General features: G+C 35.2%; 2 protein-coding genes across 8 annotated transcripts in view; one reads left to right on the top strand and one right to left on the bottom strand.

Moving 5' to 3' along the window:
• Window positions 1–21,653, top strand: part of BEND6 (BEN domain containing 6) — a 59,557-nt gene that overhangs the window by 9,690 nt on the left and 28,214 nt on the right. For 2 of the 7 annotated variants that reach the window (XM_072832532.1, XM_072832531.1), the window contains exons 2-3: window positions 9,340–9,559; window positions 21,140–21,175. The exons of 2 other annotated variants lie outside the window; for them this stretch is intronic. In XM_072832532.1, coding sequence (XP_072688633.1) covers window positions 9,440–9,559; window positions 21,140–21,175 — 156 coding nt within the window. In that variant the 5' untranslated portion in view covers window positions 9,340–9,439. The remainder of the gene's footprint in view (window positions 1–9,339; window positions 9,560–21,139; window positions 21,176–21,653) is intronic. 3 more of the 7 variants (XM_072832535.1, XM_072832534.1, XM_072832533.1) reach the window with 2 other exon arrangements.
• On the bottom strand, window positions 20,012–20,569 carry LOC140636827 (calmodulin-like). Its single transcript, XM_072832538.1, has one exon. The coding sequence runs from the start codon at window positions 20,479–20,481 to the stop codon at window positions 20,140–20,142; it is 342 nt and encodes a 113-aa protein (XP_072688639.1). The 5' UTR covers window positions 20,482–20,569; the 3' UTR covers window positions 20,012–20,139.

The following is a 21,653-nucleotide window of genomic DNA, read 5'->3' as shown; positions in this document are numbered from 1 at the left end:
TTTTTTTTTAAGATTATTTATTTATTTATTTATGATAGACACAGAGAGAGAGAGAGGCAGAGACACAGGCAGAGGGAGAAGCAGGCTCCACGCCGGGAGCCCGATGCGGGACTCGATCCCAGGACTCCAGGATCGCGCCCTGGACCAAAGGCAGGCACCAAACCGCTGAGCCACCCAGGGATCCCTAGGTTCTGTGTTTGTAACCACTTAGGTGACCCAGCTTTATCACCTAATATATTACAAAAGATTCAGACCAGAAGACTCTCTTGAATAACCTACATAACAAAACAAACAAACCAAAAAACGGAATTCACTAAGCTTTCAGTCTTTTCCTAGGAGGACAATTTTAGTCTTCCCCCTCTTTCTGTGAACAAGGGATACACCTGCCTGAGGTTCTGCTTCCCCATGGCTGTTAGAGCAATTTCTCTACTATGGGATCATGAATTCACAACATTGTCCCAAAATACCCCACCACTGAGCCCTCTGTTCTGCTCAGTCTTTGACACTCCTAAACCTTGAAGTTGGCTTCCACACTTTGAACTCACTGTTCTCATCTATCTTTCCTTGCTTTTATGTAGCTTTCTAGACTGCAGCTGGATTAAGTAGATCCATTTCATTTCCTTGGGCTTCCTTCTTTGATCAATACTTGCTTTCACCACCCTTAACTAACTTCCTAGTCTTGACTTGCCCTGTGGCTGCCCACACCAGGCTTGGCAATACAGGAAGCAGAGAGGAGATGGTCCCTTAAGTTTCCTTCCATTTTTATTATTCTATGAATTTATTGAAGAAAAATACTGTCACTCAAAAAGACACAGGAATATATTTTTCTAACTACCTACACATAGGACGTAGAGAAATAACAGTAAAAATGTGAAATGTAGCTGATCATTTTTTTTTATTTGAATGTTACTTTAACATAGTATGAAAGAATATTAGAGTGAGAAAATTGGTAGTAGATGAGGGGGCAAACCACTTAAGGTGATTTATTAAGTAAATTATCTGAAATACGTAACTCAGCACATTAATTATGTTTAGACCTCAACTTTTGAGATTATAAAAGTACTAAAATAATAGAGACTAAATGATAACCAGTTATTTCATTAATACATGGTATTACTATAGGGTAAAATGGGGCAGATATTTCAAAGAGAAATTGGTTTCTCCTTTCATGTTATAATTGATATGATAAATTAATATTTGAAAGCTGGATCACTCTTGATTTTTATGCAAAGGCTTTGATTCTTGCATCAGTACTATTACATTTTGTGAATTTTAGAAATTGGTCTAAAACTTAATGTTCTAGAATATGATTACTTAAAGCAAAAAGCATAATGATCTCATCTTGCCCTCAACTTTCAAGATGAATAGAATGTTCTGCATTAATCAAAAAAATGTGAAATGGAAGATGATTTACATGACTTAGAGCTATTCTAAATTAGAACTTTTAATTGATTCTTACTTTTCCTTATGCATAACTTGGCATCCATGTTTCTGATAAATGGGGAAAACTCACATAAATACTGAGGGTTGGTGGGGGTACAGGGAAGATAGTAACAGAAAACTATGCATATTATTTCTTAGAAAAGATTTTGGAGGCCCTAGAACCACAGGAAAACTTGCCCAGAGTCTCTTTAAGTCTTGCATATGCTTTCTTGTGCAAGCTTTCAGACAATTCCCCAAATGGCTACAGGCTTTTCATAGACAATTGGTGGGGATAAGTGACATTGTGTAGCAGGTAAAGATTGTCTTCCACCATTCCCAACTTCTGATTTCTGTGCTAATACCTCTTTGCTGTAGAAGTCTTCTTCCTGAATATATCAAGATGAAAGTAAGCCTGTCACTCTGTCTGACTACAGAGAAGATAAAAACCGGGTCGTTTAGCACCTGACTCCTTTGCCAGGTCAGGAGCAACAGAGAAATTCTGGTACAGATGAAAAAGCTAATGTGGGTGGCTCGTGTCTTAAGTCCATTCAGGCCGCTATAGCAAAATACCAGAGACTGTGTAACTTATAGACAATGGAAATTTATTTCTCACAGTTCTGGAGGCTAGAAGTCTAAGATCAGAGTGCCAGCATGGTCAGGTTCTGGTAAAGGCCGTCTTTCAAGCTGCAGACTGCTGACCTCTCACTTGGGAGAAGGAGTAAGGATCTCTCTGAAGGCATTTTTATGAGGGCATTAATTCCATTCATGAGGGATCTCCCATTATAACCTAATCACTTCCCAAAGGCCCCACCACCTGATACCATCACCTGAGAGGAATAAGATTTCAAAACACAAATTCTGGGGCAGGGAGGGCACCCATTCAGACCATAGCAGCTGGGTATAGGGAAACCAGGAGGAATAGTGTTTACCTCAGGGCTAGTCACAACAGAAATGTTCCCAGCAGTAGGCTCAAAGGGAGAGGGAGGGAAATAGTTATTGCAAACTGAAAGGAGAAGATCATATAGACAAGTCTACTATAAAAGTCTGAGGTGACCCCCCAGGAAAGGAGGCGAGAGGATAAATTCTGCTTAACTTACTGTCCTCCCTCCTTCTGATCTCCTGCTTGGACACCCCATTGGCTGAATCCAACTGGGAAGAGGGTAAGGGAGCCCAAACAGGTCAGCCTTCTAACTTAGGCAGCAAAACAGAGATGGCTGGAGAACAGAGCTGCAGGACTAAAGAGAGGAGCTCCAGCACTTGTGTCTGAGCAGCACTACAGTCCTGAGAAGCAAGTCAAGGCTTCAGTCTCGAGGCAGACTACGAGGCAGAAACTTAAGCAAGGAGGGCCCTATGAGGGACTTAGTCAAGCGAAGAAAATAAAAACCTAGTCACTGGAGTTAACAGATTCTGTTGCAAAGGTGACTTGATGATTAGTTTCTAAGTTCCACACTAGAGACCTTCTTTAACCTGCTAATGAGTTAGCGATCAGAAATGGTTGCCAAGGTCCACTAGAAACCCCAGTTCCTTCATCTGTCAAGTGTGAATAATAACTGTGCCTACCCTAGAGAGCTACTATGAGAATTAAACAAGGTAGTAGAGGTAAAGCGCTTAAAACAGTACCATATATATAGTAAGCACTCAGTAAATGTTAGCTATATTTTTGTTGTTATTAAGTGAAGGGGACACAATTGGAAAGATCTGAGGATATCATATAGGGCACTATGGGGAGCGAAATTGACTCCTTTCCTAGATAATGGTTAAGCCATTGCATGATATCATTGCTTATCAGTTCAATTAACTTTAGTAAAAGTATATCCATAAACCATGGGCCAATAAGGATGTTTTTCTTTCTTTTCCCATCATGGAAAGTTAAAAATGACTCACATCTATAGTCCCTCAAACATACTTAAAGTCTCCGAGCCTCACACATAGTCTCCAGTCTAATCTTAAGTAATGTGATTACAGTTTGACAGTGTTGCTGAATCATCCTAAAGTATATTGGTCATCTTTTTAATAAGGATATTCCTGGAATAACTTGGAAATTGAAAATGTGTTACGGGCACCTGGGTGGCTCGGTTGGATAAGTATCATAAGTATTGGACTCTTGGTTTCCGTTCGGTCGTGATCTCGGGGTTGCAGAATTGAGCTCCAAGTGCGGTTCCATACTAGGCACAGAGTCTACTTATCTCTCTCTTTCCCACTCTTCTGCTCCTCCCCCTCCCTTGCACATATTTGAGTGCTCTCTCTCACTCTCTCTCTCAAATTAATAAAATCTTTTTAAAAAAGAAAAGAAAGAAAATATGTTAGATGGAGGAACTGAAAAGAATTGAAGTGTTCCCTAATGGACATTGGTAAAACCTAGTAATTTCTAACCAGAAAGCAAGAGCACTTTGATGAGAAAGCTATCCAAGCACTTGTTCTGCTCCATAGAGTGCTGTGGGTATTGCAGGAGAAGACACCCAATGATTTTAAACCATTCTGATCTTGGTTACTCTTCATCCAACATATATATAATTTTCTAAAAATAATATGATCTCCCTCCCCCACGTCCCACCTCACTAGGGGCTGAGTTGAAACTAGTAGCCCATTTCACAGAAAACATTAAACTGACCACTGAATATTTAGAATTATGTTGGCACCATTTTCTTGGCATATAGGAACTCATTTGGAGTGAAGTCTTCAAGTCCGTATTCTGACCTCAATATTGCAAAGTACCTTTATGTCTATACATTACAAAACTAATATGTATAGAAAACAATCCAAAACTTCTGAAAATTATGTAAGGACATTTAAGCATTATTGTCGTGCTGTACTTGCCTTTACCAATTTATTTAGTTTACATTAGAGAATTTATATTTAGATGTAAAGGCTGATAAGACATCGGAATTATATTTTAATATTAATTTAGTTTCCTTAAATTTGGTGACTTTTGATTAACACAGTTTCAGAGGTAGATTTTGCATTTTGAATTCCTGCATTAATTGTATTGGCTTATTAAAAGTAAACCTAAATGCATTAAGAGTTTATATTTTTATTAACTTCATTTGCTTTCTTTAGTTACAAAGCTCCCCTTTCTCTGTCTTATTTCTTAGATATTATGTTTTTCATAATTTGGATGTTGCTTGGAACAACATTCATACTATGGGCTATAACCCATTAGTGAGTTGTGAAATCAATTTATGTGCTATAATCAGCACTTTTAAAAGTGAAACAATACAGTAGATAGAATAGAAACTGAGAGAGTGCATCACATGCAGTAAGGGTAAGAATATTTCATGAAATTTTGTTGTAGTTTTGTGTGTGTTTCCTGGATCAAAATGTTAACTGTATTTTTTACTGTGAGCCACCAAAAATGGTTGAAAGCCACTGATTTATATTACCCAGTTAGCCACATATCATGGGTGTTCTCATGACTTGTGTTTATGTTTCATTTCACATCCTACAAGTACTATCCAGGGAATTAATGAAATGCTTTCTGCTAGCAAAAAATAAAGAGGGGAAGATAACTCCGTGGTGAATTTCCTACTATCAAGAATTAAGAGGAGAATTTAATATATAACCAAATTCACAATATCCTTTCTGAATTTGTTAATTGTCAGGTAATATAAACATTGAATCATCTGTCCCTAGATGTTAGAATACTGGCCTGAAGTCTACTGAAAAGTTGTCGTTCTAAAAGAGGTTCGATATGTCCCTTCTGGTTAGTCTTGAAAGAATTGTGTGTTTTTGAAGAAACTTGAGATTTGCTCCTTAACTAAATCATATTAGTAGTAAAAGATTTTAGTACAGGTAGGGATATTACAAAAACAATGTTTTTATAAACTAATTTTCCCCAATATTCTTATTATTCTTAACATAAAATTTACCATCTTAACCATTTTAAGGCATGTCATTTAGAGGCATTAAGTATATTCACATTGTTGTGTGACCATGACCACCAGCCATCTTCACAACCCTTTCATCTTGCAAAACTGAAATTCTATACCCAATTCAACAATAATCTCCTTTCCATTCCCTCCACCCTAGAGTTATACTCAACCCCAATGACCTAGGAACCTGGCATCTCTCACCATCACTAAATGATACTTAATAGGTCCGTATCAGTTAACCTGGCAAAATTTAATTTTATCAAATAATAATTTGCTGTGGGATCTTACATGCTGTGTATTATGTCTCTTGGGTACTGTTCTTAATTTTTTAGTAATGTTCAGTGAAGTAAGGCACTGGGGAAAAAGACGTTAAAGCAGCTGTCTTGATCTGCAGGAAAAGAAATGAAGATGAAAGAAAAGAAAGCAGATGATATAGTTTAAACTCCATTTAAGTATGATAACTGAGCCCCCATGGGGTTCAGCAAACTACTGCTCATCTGCCTGCCACCTGTTTTTGTACAGCCTGTAAGCTAAGAATGTTCTTTACATTTTTAAATAGTTGAAAAAATCAATATAAGAAGACCATACCATGATATGTGAAAATTATGTAAAACTAAAGTTGCAGTGTCCATAAATAGTTTTATTACAACATATGCACACTTATGTTTTTACATATTGTTATGGTTGCTTTCATGCAATGAGGGCAGAGTTGAGTATTTGTGACAGAAACCGTATGAGGCAATCTCAGCACTTTATACTGGTGTTCAGTGCCCCACAAATCACAGTAATGCAGTTATAATAACTTCACGGTATTTTAGTATCATGCATATTGTCACACTGTGGCATCTTCTTTTATTTTTTTATTACTAGGGCATGCCAATCATGTCAAAAAACAAAGAAAGAGAAAACTCCACTCTTTAAAGCAGAGTGGAGTTTGGATTATTTTGTTATCAAATTAAGTGACAAAGCATTGTGTTCATGATACAGTGACACTGTAGGTGTACTAAAAGAACATGATATATGTCAACATTACCAAACTAAGCACTCATGACAATATTTCCAATTCACAGAACAGCAATAGCCAAAATGATTAGAAAATGTAAAGTGAAAAAAATAAATAAATAAAAAAAAAAAAAAGGAAAATGTAAAGTGAAGTATCTCATCCCTGAGATACTTTTTCACAAATTAATTTCTTCACAAAAATAAGAAATGGTGGTGCCTGGCTGGCTCAGTCAGTGGAGAATGCGACTCTTGGTCTTGGGGTCATAAATTCAGACCCCATGTTGGATGCAGAGCTTACTGAACAAACAAAGAAAATTAAATGAAAGTGAGTCTGTATCCAAAATAAGTTTCTGAGTGCTTCATTTGTTAGCCAAACAAGGAAAATCATTAACAGGTAGTGAGTTAATTAAACCATACTTCATTGCAGTAGCTAAAGACATGTGCCCAGAAAAAAAATTAACTTACTTAAGATCATTAGATTCTCAGCAAAAACAGTTGCTCAAAGAACTGAGAACATCAGGAAGAATATAATAATCAATTAAAACGCACAGCAAATGACTTTGAGTTTTTCTTGGTGTTTGGTGGGTCAATAGATGCCACTGATACTGCTCAGTTCTTGTTTATTTGGGAGTAATTGCTGAGTATAGAGTGACAGACAAATTAACGTCTGTAAACAGTCTTTGTGAAACAACTATGGAAGAGAATATTTTCAAAGAAGTTGAGAAAACAATGATTCAGCACAACCTGAAGCAGAATCTACTAAGATGTGTTACAACTGATGGGGTAAAAATGTGTGTGAAGCAGAAAAAGGTTTAGTAAGACAAATTTACAAAACTTTGAAAATATAAGGTGTTTAAAGCCTACTGTTGGGCAGCCCTCGTGGCGCAGCGGTTTAGCGCCGCCTGCAGCCCAGGATGTGATCCTGGAGACCCTGGATCGAGTCCCACATCGGGCTTCCTGCATGGGGCCTGCTTCTCCCTCTGCCTGTGTCTCTGCCTCTCTCTCGCTCTCTCTGAATGAATAAATAAATAAATCTTTTAAAAATAAAAATAAAAAAATAAAGCCTACTGTTACTCATTTTATTATTTATCAGTAGGTACTTTGCAGAAGACATTCAAACTTATGACTTGTTTTTTAAATAGCTTTATTGAAGTGTTATTCACATGCCACGCAATTCACCCATTTGAAGTATACAATTCAATATTTTTTTTTGTATATTCACAGAGTTGTGCAATCACCACCGCAACCCAAGTTTAAAAAACATTTTTGTTCTCTCTGAATGAAAGGACATTCTTTTTTTTTCAAACATGGAATACATAAAATTTCATTGCAGGTCAGCATTAACAAGTAAATACTTGCAAATGATTTTGATGAAAGGGAAAACTTTAAACCCCAATTAAACAAGATGTCATTTTTTTTAGTTCTATTCTCATTAGTTGAACTGTCTTACAAAAAGTTCTATCCAATTATTAGTAGTATATTTTCAGTTATATAAATAAAATTTTGTGAAAATTTGTTTTCTCTTTTGCTATATAAGAATTGCATAGTATCCTTGATTTTGCCTCTTGACCTGCAAAGCCTAAAATATTTAATATGTGACCCTTTACAGAAAATGTTTGTTGACCTTGCTCTGGGTAAATTGATTAACAATATTTGCTAGGAGTAGAGATTTTATCTATGGAATGCTCTTAATTGATATACCTGATTTAGGATTGTTTATGGCTGACATTTCTAGAATGTATGGGTTTATAACTTCCTAGAAAAGGTCATGCAAGCTATTCAACTCTGAGGTATAAAATGGAGATATAAAATGGAAATGTGTGACAACTTAAACTCTCCACTATGCAAGGTGACCCTCAAACCTCATTTAGAGACCTCACTTATCCTAGTCAAGAGAATACCAACCTGATCTGAGAAGGAACACAACCTACAAAGCCAGCAGGATGCCCTAGACCTCTCCCTACTTGACCTGTGCCTCTTGATTTCTTATATCATTGAAATTATTAATAAAGTTTGATGTTAGGTAAAATCCCTGATATTTGTGAGTCAGATGTGACAGTCCAGTCCCATGTGTGAGTTCAAATATTATTCATATATATTTAAAAACCTAAAGTAAGTTTTCTGAAAGTCACAACAAGCAATTTTTGCTAGACAATCCCAAATATTAATTTATGCTTAAAGAATGATGAATTTCTCTTAAAGTAGGTAAAAGTACCATATTTCCTAAAAGAATTATTTAGTATAATTTGATAAGGAGCACATGTTACCTTCTGTTACCTTTAAGTTCAGCCCCTTCTGTATTTAAAGTGTTATTATTTATAATTAAATATCTTTTCACAGAAAAAATCAATATACGCAAGTAATAAGGATGCTAAGACCAAATGCACATCATCTGTGCATAGCAAAAATTAAATTTGATCATTTCAACCCTGCTACTACCTAAGAATTGTCATCTGCTTTTCAGGTTTTGAAAAATGATTAACCCTTAAATTTTTTTGTGAAATACATCTTTGCTTTTGAGACATATTTTTCTTCCATTCTTTATGGTAAATTCTTAAATTTACACCAAGTAAAATCTTCCACCTCAAAAGTAGAGAGTTTTCAGAAAAAAAACAAAACAAACTTCTAAACAATTCTTATTGATCTGCCTTGGAATATGTTGATCCTGGTGAGATCTACTATTAATGCCCTTTATAACTTCAGTCCTGTGAAATACTGTTTGCATAAATCTATTATGTTTCTATGTTGGTTTTTAGACTCCTTATAACTGACAGACAAGAAAAAAACTTGTGAAGATGGAAAATTTTTTTACACTATTTCATTTTATAAGTGACAACTCGCTGCATATTACTCACATAATGGAAATGTGACATCCCCATGATGATGATGAAATTGAAAGATTTTGAATCAAATGAAAATGTGTACAAAATTGGTCAACAGGAGATAGGAAGCATTTAGTAAAAGTACTTTACTTGAGTGGCTAATGCCGTTATGAAACATACAGTGGTAAATACATTATGTATCCTTTTTTGTTTTTGTTTTTAAGGAAAAGCGTTAATTTGGGGGCTACATCCAGAATAGCATCATCTACATGAGTATTCCCTCTTCCTACAATTTCAGAAAATCTTTGATAACTACTTGAGAAAATGCAGAAGATCTTGCAAACAGATGACATTACCAATACCCAAGCTCTTAGGAAAGGAAAGAGGAAAAGGACAGAGACAATGGACTCAGAGAATGCAAATAGTGACATGGATAAAGGACAGGTTGGTGTTGTTACCTTGATAGAATTTTATTATCTAGCTCCAGCATAATTCCATATCCTTTTCATAACTTATTACTTTAGTACTTTCTCTTCTTCTATTAACTTATTATTCCCTTTAATTCTTTATTCAAGCAAGGGAATAAAATTTCATGTTCTCTTTGTAATGTTGAATAAGTTGAGTTAGAAATATACTCAACAGACATTTTTACCTGCTTCTATTTAAATATGGCCAATTATGCCAGTGTTCAAACTTTCCCTCATATTCTGGGAAATGAAAGTGCAGCAAACTGTCAGAAACTATTTTTCCTCTCAAAAAGTACTAAAGAAATGGAAATACCTCTTCTTTAAGATTTACTATTTCTTTTCTTTTTTAACTCTTGGGCCCATATTCATCACTGGTTTGGTCTGGGCTCCTTTCTAATTTTTATTTATCTATTCCTTTTTAATCTGAATTCCCCACTCCCATTGTTCTCTTATGCTTTGGACAACCCAACAATGTGTTTATACAGTTTCATTTTATTTGTGTGCCTTTGCAATACATATATTTGTATAAGTCTTTTATTTTTTTTTGTATAAGTCTTTTAATACATGTAGTATATACATAGTGTATTCTTAATTTTTTAAATACATACTATACATTCTCATTGTTTAAAATATTTTTCAGTCTTCTGGGGGCAGTGTCTAGAGGCATTCAGGATGTTCCAGCATGTGATGCACTATCATAGAGTATTATACAATACAGCCTCTAGCAAAACTAGGCTGTCCCCAATGCTGGTAATGGAATTGTTTACCTTTATACCAAGAATATTGGGAAACCAGCAAAATTTGCATGTGGAGTGTGCTCAGTCCATTTTTAAGGAACTTGTGCTGTGAGACTTTAAGTTCTTAGGAGGTTCTAGGGGCGCCTGGGTGGCTCCGTTGGTTAAATGTCTGACTCTTGATTTCAGCTCAAGTCATGATCTCAGAGTTCCTGAGATCCAGCTGGGTAGGGCTCCTCCCTCAGCCAAGAGTCTGCTTGAGATTCTCGCTCTCCCTCTCCTTCTTCCTCTCCCCCTGCTCACGTGAGTGTGCACGCTCTGTCTCAAATAAATAAATAAAATTTTAAAGTTCTTACGAAGTTCTCTAAAATGAAAAACATGGCAGTGAGGCCCATGGTAGTTCCACATGCGCTAGATGTGTGCATGACAGGATCAAGTGCAGTTTCTTTATATAAGGAGCAGAAAATCATTGTGAAAGTGTTGAAGGCACAAGAACACAGTCAGAAAGCTAAATAAAAAATAAGGCTTTTCTGAGTTAAAAAGAAGTTTAAATACATATTTTATACATATATAAATACAAATATATATATTTATATATATAATATATTTTTTAAGGTAAACAGTGAAAATTCTCCCTCACATCCCTATCTCCCATCCACCCTGTTCCCACCTCCTACCCACCCACTACATGTAACCACATTTATTGCTCTCTTATCTATCTTTCCAGTATTTCTTTGTTTAAATAAAGGAAATATAAATACAGATATTTTTGTCCTCTCTTTTGCACAAAAAAGTAACTTACCAGATACACTGCTTTGTACTTTGCCTTTTTACATAATATTTTTTGAAGATCTTTCCACGGGAATATAGAGAACTTTCTCTTTTTTACAGCTCCATATTATTCCACTATGTCAATGTACTAGTCTTTATTTAGCCAATCCCACATGATGGACTTGGCTTATTTCTAATTCTTTCCGTCTTAAAAATCACACTGCATTGTACAACTTTATGGATACATCATTGAGTAGTACGCTGATATCATAATATATGCTTCAATCTGTTTCTGATTTTTCAATCAGCACTGTTTTTAACATCTACCTATATTACTATTATACATTAGATCTGTGTGTCTATTCACTGCATAGCACCAGATTTTACTTAAGCTTTTCTGCAGTAATGAAAACCTAAATTTCCTGCAACATCTTGGTACTATAAACAATGAAAAAATAAATCACCTCATACCTGTTCTTTTAAGAAACAAATATACAAGTATATATTTCTGTGCATAGATTTCATTATTACATGTATGTGTGTATATGTCATATATAACATATATAAAGGTAATGAAAATTACTATTATCATATATAGGCAAGTAGTTAATGTACTCACATTAGCTCTATAAATCCTAAACAAAAATTGATGGATTTGGTTAAATAAAAATGAAAGATGTTTTTGAAAAGTGAAGGATGCCACACTTCTATGGAGAGAAATTAGAAGAAATTAGAATGTATGATCTAGTTCTTGCCATTTTTAGCAAGTTCCTACAAGAAAGAAGTGAAGTCAAACAAAAGCTAATCTATTTGCAAGCAGCAATGAAAGATATAAAGTTAATAGACAAATATCAGATTGGGAAAAGATATTTGTAAAAACTAAAACCACAAGAGACTAACTTTCTTCAATAGATAAGGCATCTGCACAAATCAGTAATAATAGAACAGGAAACTATCTAGAATAGACTAAAAAACCCAACAGAAAAGATAAGAGCCCAGTAGAAAAGTAGATAGTGACAGAGACTGCTACTTCTCTCCAGCTGTGTGTTCTTCCATTCTTCTTACAGTGATAGGTTTTTAGATGGGCAGGTAGCTGTCAGCTAAAGATTACATTTCCCAGGCTCTTATGCATCTCAGTGTGGCTATGTTGACTAAATGTCCATTAATAAGGTAGGAGTAGAAGCAATGTGTACCACTACTGGATCATGACCTTAAAAGGAATGGCCATGTCTTCTGCTTGTACTCTTCTGTTGGCAGAGACAAAGGCATGATGCTGGAGCTGGAATAGTCACTTAAGACCCAGGCATAGAGGCTGCGTGTTGGGTAAGGTAGACCAGCAAGATAAGAGACATCCTCAACATTGTGGAGCTGCCATAGTAAACTCTCATTTCCCTTGCTCTTACGTGAAAGGGAAGTAAAGTTCCATCATTGTAAGCCATTGTTATATTTGGGTCATTGTTACAGCCTTTGAAACACATCCCAACTAATGCAGATTTTGGTATCTAGAAGCAAGATATCCAAATCTGACATATGTTTGAATTACTTAGAGATCATCAGATTGTGGTCCAAAAAAGTTGAGATTTAACATGTTGAAAAGCTGTTAACTCATTGGACCTTTGTAACATATTTGATAAAACTGTTACCTGGAATACCTTGGGAGGCAGACCATGTGCTTACTGAGCCTGGGAAAAGAAGGAACTTTGATGTGCATCCATGACTTCTTGTCAGTGCTAGTCAGTTTGCAGAGATGAAGGTTTTCTCCTTCAACCTACACTTAGAATGCAGTCTACAATCTAAATTTACTGGTAATCAGTAATGTTAAATCATCAAGCTTTGGAAAAAGCCAATTATTTTTATGTCTAAATAGCAAGAGGTAAGACTGTGACCTCAAGGCTTTCTCAAGAGCTTCTCTTGATATCCATTGAGATCCATCCCAACAGTAAGCATCAACTTCCATGTGTTACCTTCAGCCTTATTGTTTCACATGGCCACTAGGTAACATCCATAACTTGGAGAGAAAAGACGCTGAGTGTAGATGCAGCTCTACAATGTTGAGGATGTCTCTTATCTTGCTGGTCTACCTTACCCAACACGCAGCCTCTATGCCTGGATCTTAAGTGACTATTCCAGCTCCAGCATCATGCCTTTGTCTCTGCCAACAGAAGAGTACAAGCAGAAGACATGGCCATTCCTTTTAAGGTCATGATCCAGTAGTGGTACACATTGCTTCTACTCCTACCTTATTAATGGACATTTAGTCAACATAGCCACACTGAGATGCATAAGAGCCTGGGAAATGTAATCTTTAGCTGACAGCTACCTGCCCATCTAAAAACCTATCACTGTAAGAAGAATGGAAGAACACACAGCTGGAGAGAAGTAGCAGTCTCTGTCACTATCTACTTTTCTACTGGGCTCTTATCTTTTCTGTTGGGTTTTTTAGTCTATTCTAGATAGTTTCCTGTTCTATTATTACTGATTTGTGCAGATGCCTTATCTATTGAAGAAAGTTAGTCTCTTGTGGTTTTAGTTTTTACAAATATCTTTTCCCAATCTGATATTTGTCTATTAACTTTATATCTTTCATTGCTGCTTGCAAATAGATTAGCTTTTGTTTGACTTCACTTCTTTCTTGTAGGAACTTGCTAAAAATGGCAAGAACTAGATCATACATTCTAATTTCTTCTAATTTCTCTCCATAGAAGTGTGGCATCCTTCACTTTTCAAAAACATCTTTCATTTTTATTTAACCAAATCCATCAATTTTTGTTTAGGATTTATAGAGCTAATGTGAGTACATTAACTACTTGCCTATATATGATAATAGTAATTTTCATTACCTTTATATAAGTTATATATGACATATACACACATACATGTAATAATGAAATCTATGCACAGAAATATATACCTGTATATTTATAAAATAATGTGACTGAGTGTATACATTATAAACCATACAATAATGTAATTGTATTTTTTATAACTTTTCTAATCAAGCTTTCATTTCTCCATCCTTGCTTAATAAGAAAGAAAAAACTTAAACTTATTTATTCACAGTGAATTACAATTAGAATGTTTCAGTTTTTATAAGTCCCTTTGAACCGTTAGTATATTTTAGTCATTTAAAGATTTAAGCCTTTATGGATTCTAAGTCTTATCTTCCACCATTTTATTATTTTTTTTCCTAGAAAGTGACCCAAATTTTCAGGTCTTACTTATCATCCTAGCAACTGAGGGAGGATAACTGGTCTTCTGCTGAGGTTCTAACTTTCCTGCTTGACTCCTAACCGTTAAGTAGTATTACTGTTGAGGTACAGCCAAGCCTTCCAGATCCTTTGGGGTTTCTGTTGGCACAGCATCCTGAAGTTTGCCACTCACTGCCATCTTCTTGTTTATTTTTTTCATAATGATAAGTATATGCTTTAATCCCCATCACCTATTTCCCCCATCTCCATTCCCATCTTCCCTCTAGTAACCATCAGTTTGTTCTCTATAATTACGTCTGTTTTTTGGTTTTTATCTTTCTCTTTTTCTTCTTTGCCTATTTGTTTTCTTTCTTAAATTCCACATATTAGTGAAATCATATAGTATTTGTCTTTCTCTGAATGACTTATTTTTCTTAGTATTATGCTTTCTAGCTCCATCCATGTCATTACAAATAGCAAGATTTCATTTTTTATGGCTGAGTAATGTTCCATTATTTTTATCCATTCATCTGTTGATGGACACTTGGGCTGCTTCCATAGTTTGGCTATTGTAAAGAATATTGTAATAAATGGTGGTACATGTATCCCTTTGAATTAGTGTTTTTGTATTCTTTGGGTAAATACCCAGTAGTATGATTCCTGGATTGTAGGGTGGCTCTATTTTTTTTTTTTTTTTGAGGAAACTGCATACTGATTCTACAGTGGCTGTACTAGTTTACATTCCCACCAATAGTGCAAGAGGGTTCCTTTTTCTCCACATCTTCACCAACACTTCTTGTTCCTTGTGTTTTTTATTCTACCATTCTGACAGGTGTGAGATGATATTTCATTGTGGTTTTGATTTGCATTTCCTTGTTGATGAGTGATGTTGAGCATCTTTTCATGTGTCTGTTGGCCGTTTGGATGTCTTTGTTGGAGAAATGTCTGTTCATGTCTTCGGCTCATTTTTTAATTGGATTGTTTATTTTTGGGGTGTTGAGTTATATAAGTTCTTTATATATTTTGATACTAATTCTTTATTGGGTATGTCATTTGCAAATATCTTGTTTCATTCCATGGGTTGCCTTTTAGTTTTGTTGATTATTTCCTTTACTGTGCAGAAACACGGTGGTATAGTTATTTATTTTGTATTTGTTTGTAAATTATGTATTTATTTTAATGTAGCCCCAATAGTTTATTTTTGCTTTTATTTCCCTTGTTACTGGAGACATATCTAGAAAAATATTGCTATAACCAATGTCAGAGAAACTACTGTCTATACTCTCTTCAAGGAGTTTTATGGATTTAGGTCTTTAATCTATTTTGAGTTTATTTTTGTGTATGGTGAAAATAAGTGGTCTAGTCTAATTCCTTTGCATGTGGCTATCCAGTTTTCCCAGCACTATTTGTTGAAAAGACTGTCTTTTACCCATTGGATATTCTTTTCTACTTGTCGAAGATTAATTGACCATATAATTGTGGGTTTATTTCTGGGTTTTCTCTTCTATTCCATTTATCTATATGTCTATTTTTATGCTGGTACCATAATGTTTTAATTACTAACACTTTGTAATATAACTTGAAGTCTGGAATTATGGTACCTCCAGTTTTATTTTTCTTTTTCAAGATTGCTTTGGCCATTCAAGGTCATTTGTGGTTTCCATACAAATTTTAGGATTGTTTATACTCACTGTGTAAAAAATGCTGTTAGTATTTTGATAAGGATTGCATTAAATCTGTAGATTGCTTTGACTAGTATGGACATTTTCACAATATTTGTTTTTCCAACCCATGAGTATGGAATGTCTTTCCATTTCTCTGTATCCACTTGAATTTCTTTCATCAATGTTTAATGGTTTTCAGAGTGCGGGTTTTTCACCTTTTTGGATGAGTTTATAACTAGATATTTATTGTGTTTGGCACAATTGTAAATGGGATAATTTTCTTCATTTCACTTTCTGCTACTTCATTATTAGTGTGTAAGAATGCAACAGATTTCTGTACATTGATATTGTATCCTGCGACTTCACTGAATTCATTTATCAGTTCTAGTAGTTTTTTGGTGAAGTCTTTAGAGTTTTCTATAAATAGTATTATGTCATCTGCAAATGATGAGAATTTTACTTCTTCCTTACCAGTTTGGTTGCCTTTTCTTTATGTTGTATAATTGCTGTGGCTAGGCTTCCAGTACTATATTGAATAAAAGTGGTGAGAGTGGACCTCCTTATATTTTTCCTAACCTTAAGGGAAAGCTTTCAGTTGTTCATCTTTTAAGTATGATTTTGACTGTGGGTTTTTCATTTAAGGCATTTATTACATTGAGGTTATATTCCCTCTAGAACTACATTGCAGAGGGTTTTTATCATGAATGGATATTGTACTTTCTCAAATGCTTTTTCTGCATCTATTGGAATGATCATGTGGTTTTTATCCTTTCTCTCATTGATGTGATATATCATGTTGATTGTTTTGTAAATATCGAACCACCTCTGCATCCTGGGAATAAACTCCACTTGTTTGTAGTGAATGATTTTTTTTTTTTATGTGTTGCTGGATTTGGTTTTGCTAATATTTGGTTGAGGACTTTTGTACCATAGTCATGACATATACTGGCCTGTAGTTCTCTTTTTCTGTGGTGTCTTTATATGGCTTTGGTGTCAGAGTGATGTCAGAGTGATACTGGCCTCATAGAATGAATTTCAAGTTTTCTTTCCTCTTCATGTTTTATAATAGTTTGAGAAGAACAGATAATTAACTCTTTTTTAAATGTTTGGTAGAATTCACCTGTGTGGCTGTCTATTCCTGGATTTTTGTTTTTGAGGAGTTTTTAAATTACTAATTCAATTTCACTTCTGGTAATTGGCCTGAATAGGCCAATTCTTGCTTTAGTTTTGGTAGGTGATATATTTCTAGGAATGTACTTATTTCTTCAAAGTTGTCTAATTTGTTAGCATATAGGTTTTCATAATCTGTTACAATTGTTTGTATCTCTGTGGTGGTGTTTGAAATTTCTCCTCTTTCATTAATGATTTTGTTTATTTGGATCCTCTTTATCTTTTTTTTTTAAGATTTTATTTATTTATTCATGATACACATAGAGAGAGAAAGAGAGAGAGAGAAAAAGAGAGAGAGAGAGGCAGAGACACAGGCAGGGGAAGAAGCAGGCTCCACGCAGGGAGCCTGACGTGGGACTCGATCCTGGGACTCCAGGACTGCACCCTGGACCAAAGGCAGGTGCCAAACCGCTGAGCCACCCAGGGATCCCCTCTTTATCTTTTTTTTATGAGTCTGGTTAGAGGTTTATTGATTTTGTTGATCTTTTCAAAGAACCACTTCCTGGTTTCATTAATCTGTTCTATTGTTTTTTCAGTTTCTATATCACTTACTTCTCTTCTAATCTTTATTATGTCCTTCCTTTTGCTGGGCTAGTGTTTTGTTTGTTTGTTTTTTTTCTAGTTCCTTTAGGTGTAAAGTTAGGTTGTTTATTTGAGATTTTTCTTACTTCTTGTGGTAGACCTGTAGTGCTATAAACTTCCCTCTCAACACTACTTTTGCTGCATCCCAAAGATTTTGGACCATTATGTTTTCATTTTCATTTATTTCCATGTAATTTTTAAATTTATTATTTGATTTCTTGTTTGTTCCATTCATTGTTTAATAGCATGTTATTTAACCTCTATGTATTTTTGCTCTTCCCAGATTTTTTTCCTGTGGTTGATTCTAGTTTCATAGTGTTGTGGTCAGAACAGATGTATGACATGACTTTGATTTTTTTTAACTTGTTGAGACCTGTTTTGTGGCCTAATATGTGATTTGTTTGGGAGAATATTCCATATGCACTTGAAAAGAATATATATTCTGCTATTTTAAAATGGAATATTCTGAATATGTCTGTTACGTACATCTAGTCCAGTGTGTCATTCAAAGCCACTGTTTCTTTGTTGATATTCTGTTTGGATAGTTTGTCCATCAGTGCAGGTGCGGTGTTAAAGTCCCCTACTATTATATTACCACTGATTATATCCTTTAGTTCTGTTATTAACTGTTTTATGTACTTGGGTGTTCCAATGTTGGGTATATAAATATTTACAATTGTTGTATCCTCTTGTTGGATTGTTTCCATTATTATTGTATAGTGTCCTTCTTTGTCTCTTTTTACAGTTTTTATTTTAAAGTCTATTTTGTCAAGTATAAGGATTGCTACCTGGCTTTCCTTTGACATCTGTTTGCATGATAAATGTTTCTCCATCCCCTCAGTTTCAATCTGCAGCTGTCTTTGGTCTGAAATGAGTCTTTTGCAGGTGGAAAATAGATGGGTCCTATTTTTTTTATCCATTCTGTCACCCCATGTCTTTTGACTGGAATGTTAAATCCCTTTACATTCAAAGTAATTATTTTTAGATATATATTTATTGCCATTTTATTATTTGTTTTGTGTTTTTTTCCCTAGATTTTCTCTGATCCTTTCTTTTCTTGCTCTCTTTCATGATTTGTTGGCCTCTTTTAGTGATACATTTGGATTCTTTTCTCTTTACTCTTTACATATCTTCCTGGTTTTTTATTTGTGGTTACCATTATGTTTGTATATAACATCTTCTGCATAGAAAACCCTATATTAGGTTGATGATTGCTTAATTTTGAAACCATTCTTTACTCTTCTCCCCTCATTTTAGGTATATGGTGTCATATTATCCTTTCATTTTGTGAATACCCTTCACTGGTTTTTACAAAAATACTTACTTACACTGCTTTGTATTTTTTACTTTTCATACTCTCATTTATGGTCTTTCCTTTCCATTTAAAGAGTCTTCTTTAATATTTCTTCTAGGGCAGGTTTAGTGGTCATGAACCTCTTTATTTTTTGTTTGTCTGAGAAACTCTTTATCTCTCCTTCTATTCTGAATAATAGCCTTGCTGAATAGAATATTATTGGCTTCAGATTTTTCCTTTCAGCCCTTTGAATATATCATACCACTCCCAAATGGCCTGCAAAGTTTCTGCTGAAAAATCCACTGATAGCCTTATGGAGTTTCCTTTGTACGTGACTGTCTTCTTTTCTCTTGCTGCTTTGAAATATTTTTTCTTTATCATTACTTTTTGCCTCTTTAATTACTACATGTCTTGGTATGGACCTCCTTGGGTTGGATTTTTGCAGGGATCTCTGTACCTCCCAGATCAGAATATCCATTTCCTTCCCCAAATTAGGGAAGTTTTCAGCTATTATTTCTTCAAATAAATTTTTCTTTTTTATTGGGGGGGTAAGTTGTAATTTTTTATTGGAAAACAAATATACAACTTGGAATGGATTTGAGGCAAATTATGCCATAAGCAGATTTTCTTTAAGTGGCTAAAACAAAGTTTAAAAAGCAAGTAACAATAAAAGAAAATGTTTCTGGTACAGGACAAGCAGTACAAAAAAAATTGCGTATGAGTACCTGGATAATACACCCGTTTTGCAATAGTGCAACTTTTAAGTACATATTGTTGACTGTCCATAGTCCACGCAGTTACAACTCCACACTTCAAAAACAACATGCTGACAGTTCCTAAAGAAAACTACTTAAGAAAAAGGCATAACCCAGATATTCCCTCATTTGACCAACTCCATTTAAGTTTAGATGTGCAGAAGGGCTTAGATCTATCCAGAGTAAGCCACATGCAACATGCTACTTGATCAATTTTCTAAAATAAGGTTTCAGGACAATGATAGTAAGATAAGGGAAGAAAACATGGAGTAATGAAATCCTAATTACTATACATGCATATTTTTTGACAGCAGGGGGAAACCTTTTACAGATAAGTTACAAAGAAAAGGCAAATAAACAATTTTGTACAAGAAATTTAACACATTCTGTACAATGTCTTCACTTTGCTGTCATCATTTGTACAAACTCTTCATAGTTTACTTGACCATCACCATGAATATCTGCTTCCCTGATCATTTCATCAACCTCTTCATCTGTTAACTTCTCTCCCAGGTTTGTCATCACATGGCAAAGCTCTGCTGCACTAATATAGCCATTGCCATCCTTATCAAACACATGGAATGCTTCTCTAATTTCTTCTTCACTGTCTGTGTCTTTCATTTTTCTTGCCATCATTGTCAGAAATTCCGGGAAGTCAATTGTGCCATTACCATCAGCATCTACTCCATTAATCATGTCCTGTAACTCTGCTTCTGTGGGATTCTGCCCAAGAAACCTCATTACAGTTCCCAATTCCTTTGTTGTTATAGTTCCATCACCATCCTTGTCAAATAGTGAAAAAGCTTCTTTGAATTCTGCAGTCTGCTCCTCAATTGATCAGCCATCCTGCAAGCGCTACCAGTCTCCAAGAAGTGACCACACAACCACTTAGCTCGCTCGCCCCACTCGGATTCCAGATAAATTTTTCTGCCCGTTTTCTTTCTCTTCTTCTGAGATCCCTCTAATGAAAATTTTATTATGCTTGATAGAGTCGCTGATTTCCCAGAGACTGTTCTCAATTTGCATAATTTTCTTTCTTCTCCTTAGCTCAGCTTGGTTACTTTCCATTACTCGGTCTTCCAGGTCATTAATTCATTCCTCTTCTTCATCTAGTCTGTTATTTATTCCATCAAGTGTATTTTTTAAAAGATTTTTTATTTATTTGGGAGAGAGAGAGCACATAAGCAGAGGGAAGGGCAGAGAGAGCAGGAAAAGTAGACTCCCCACTCAGCAGGAAGCCTGATGTGGGTCTTAATCCCAGGACCCTGGGATCATGACCTGAGCTGAGAGATGCTTAACTGATTGAGCCACCCAGGTGCCCCAACCATCAAGTGTATTTTTAATTTCATTTGCTATATTCTTGATCTCTGATTGATTCTTTTCTATCTCTGTGTTAAAGGTCTCACTGATGTCCTCCACTCTTTTCTCAAGTCCAGTGAGTATCTTTATGGTAATTACTTTAAAATCTCTATCAGGAAAACAAAACAAAACAAAACAAATAAAATAAAATAAAATAAAATCTCTTCCAGGCATATTACTTATATCCATTTTGCTTAGGTCTCTTGCTATGGTTTGGTCCTGTTCTTTCATTTGGGACATAGTCCTCTGTCTCTTCATTTTGTCTAACTCTCTGTGTCTGTGTCTCTGTGTTTGGAAAGTCAGCTATTTCTCTTGCTGTTAACAATAATAGTCTTATGAAGAAGAGGTCCTGTAGTGTCCTGCTGTGAAGCATACTCTGTTCCCCAGGACCTAGCACTTCAGAGTATCTCTTATGTGTGTTGAATGTGCTCTATAGTTGAGTGTTGGCCTCTTCTTCCTTCAGTTCATTTGTCCACAGAGGCTCCCTTTGCCAGCAGGGGTGAGGCCCACTGCCATCTTCTATAAGGTTCTGGCATTGTGTGACTTCTCTGTCT

The sequence above is a fragment of the Canis lupus genome, chromosome 7 (assembly GCF_048164855.1).
Source record: "Canis lupus baileyi chromosome 7, mCanLup2.hap1, whole genome shotgun sequence".
NCBI classification, from domain to species: domain Eukaryota; kingdom Metazoa; phylum Chordata; class Mammalia; order Carnivora; family Canidae; genus Canis; species Canis lupus.
The sequence above is the reverse complement of the archived record's forward strand: the minus strand, read 5'-3'. Positions and strand labels throughout refer to the sequence as shown.